This window comes from Haliaeetus leucocephalus, unplaced genomic scaffold (genome assembly GCF_000737465.1).
Source record: "Haliaeetus leucocephalus isolate CR32 unplaced genomic scaffold, Haliaeetus_leucocephalus-4.0 Scaffold752, whole genome shotgun sequence".
NCBI classification, from domain to species: domain Eukaryota; kingdom Metazoa; phylum Chordata; class Aves; order Accipitriformes; family Accipitridae; genus Haliaeetus; species Haliaeetus leucocephalus.
This window is the reverse complement of record NW_010973188.1, coordinates 3902547-3903349: the sequence shown is the minus strand read 5'-3', so window position 1 is coordinate 3903349 and position 803 is coordinate 3902547. Positions and strand designations below refer to the sequence as shown.

Genomic DNA, 803 nt, shown 5'->3' with positions numbered 1-803 from the left:
CGCCCGGCTCCCCTCCATCCTCGCCGAGGTCTCGGATGGAAGCAGCGTGCAACAGGTCAGTTCTGCTACAGGCGCCCGAGGTGGCCGCTTATTTCACCCCTTCTTCCCCTCGCTGCTTCGGAAAGGCTGGAGCAAACGGTAGGAGCGGGTGGTCCCCGGGCAGGGGGCTGGGAAGCGGGACCGGTCAGCTCTGCCACGCCGGGACCTCAGGCATCCTCCGCGGCCCACCCCCGGGGCCGCCGGCCGCCAGCCTGCGCTGCCGCGACGGGCGCGACGGTGCGGGAGGGAGGGAATGGCTCGGGACAGAGGGGGCTCCGTGGCCATGTGCGGAGGTGTCCTCTCCGGCGCGGCGGGAAACTCCGACGGCGGCGCGGGGAGCCCGTTTCTCGCAGGGGCTCCTTCGCCGGGAGGAGCGATGCGCAGCGCCGGGATGAACCTGTCTCCAGCGCAGGGCGGCTGCCTGCATCTGCGGAGGCTCGTCAGGCGAGAGCATCCTCCCGCCTCCCTTTCTGCCTCCCTCAGCCGTGACCTCCTGGATCCGCCGCTGCAAACTTTTCCCACTGGGGAAGAAGGGGGGAGGGGGGGGAAGGAAGAGAGCAGCGTCCGCGACGCCAAATACGGTTTTGAGCCCTTACTGAGCGCTCGCCCCTTGATTATCGATCATCCCTCGTTTTTCGCGCAGGATCCGGGCGGGCTGCAGGCACGCGAGGGGCGCATAGCGAGGACGCGCGCCCCGACTCCGAGCGCCGGGACGGCTGCCGGCGCTCCCCTCCGCCAGTCCCCAGCGCGTCGCCGTCCCCTCG

General features: G+C 70.7%; 1 protein-coding gene across 1 annotated transcript in view; it reads left to right on the top strand.

The window, feature by feature from the left end:
- Nucleotides 1-292: 292 nt before the first annotated feature.
- Nucleotides 293-803, top strand: part of LOC104840371 (cytochrome P450 1B1) — a 4285-nt gene continuing 3774 nt past the window's right edge. Inside the window, exon 1 of the mRNA XM_010581265.1 lies at nucleotides 293-777. Within this exon, the coding sequence (XP_010579567.1) occupies nucleotides 293-777 (485 nt within the window). The remainder of the gene's footprint in view (nucleotides 778-803) is intronic.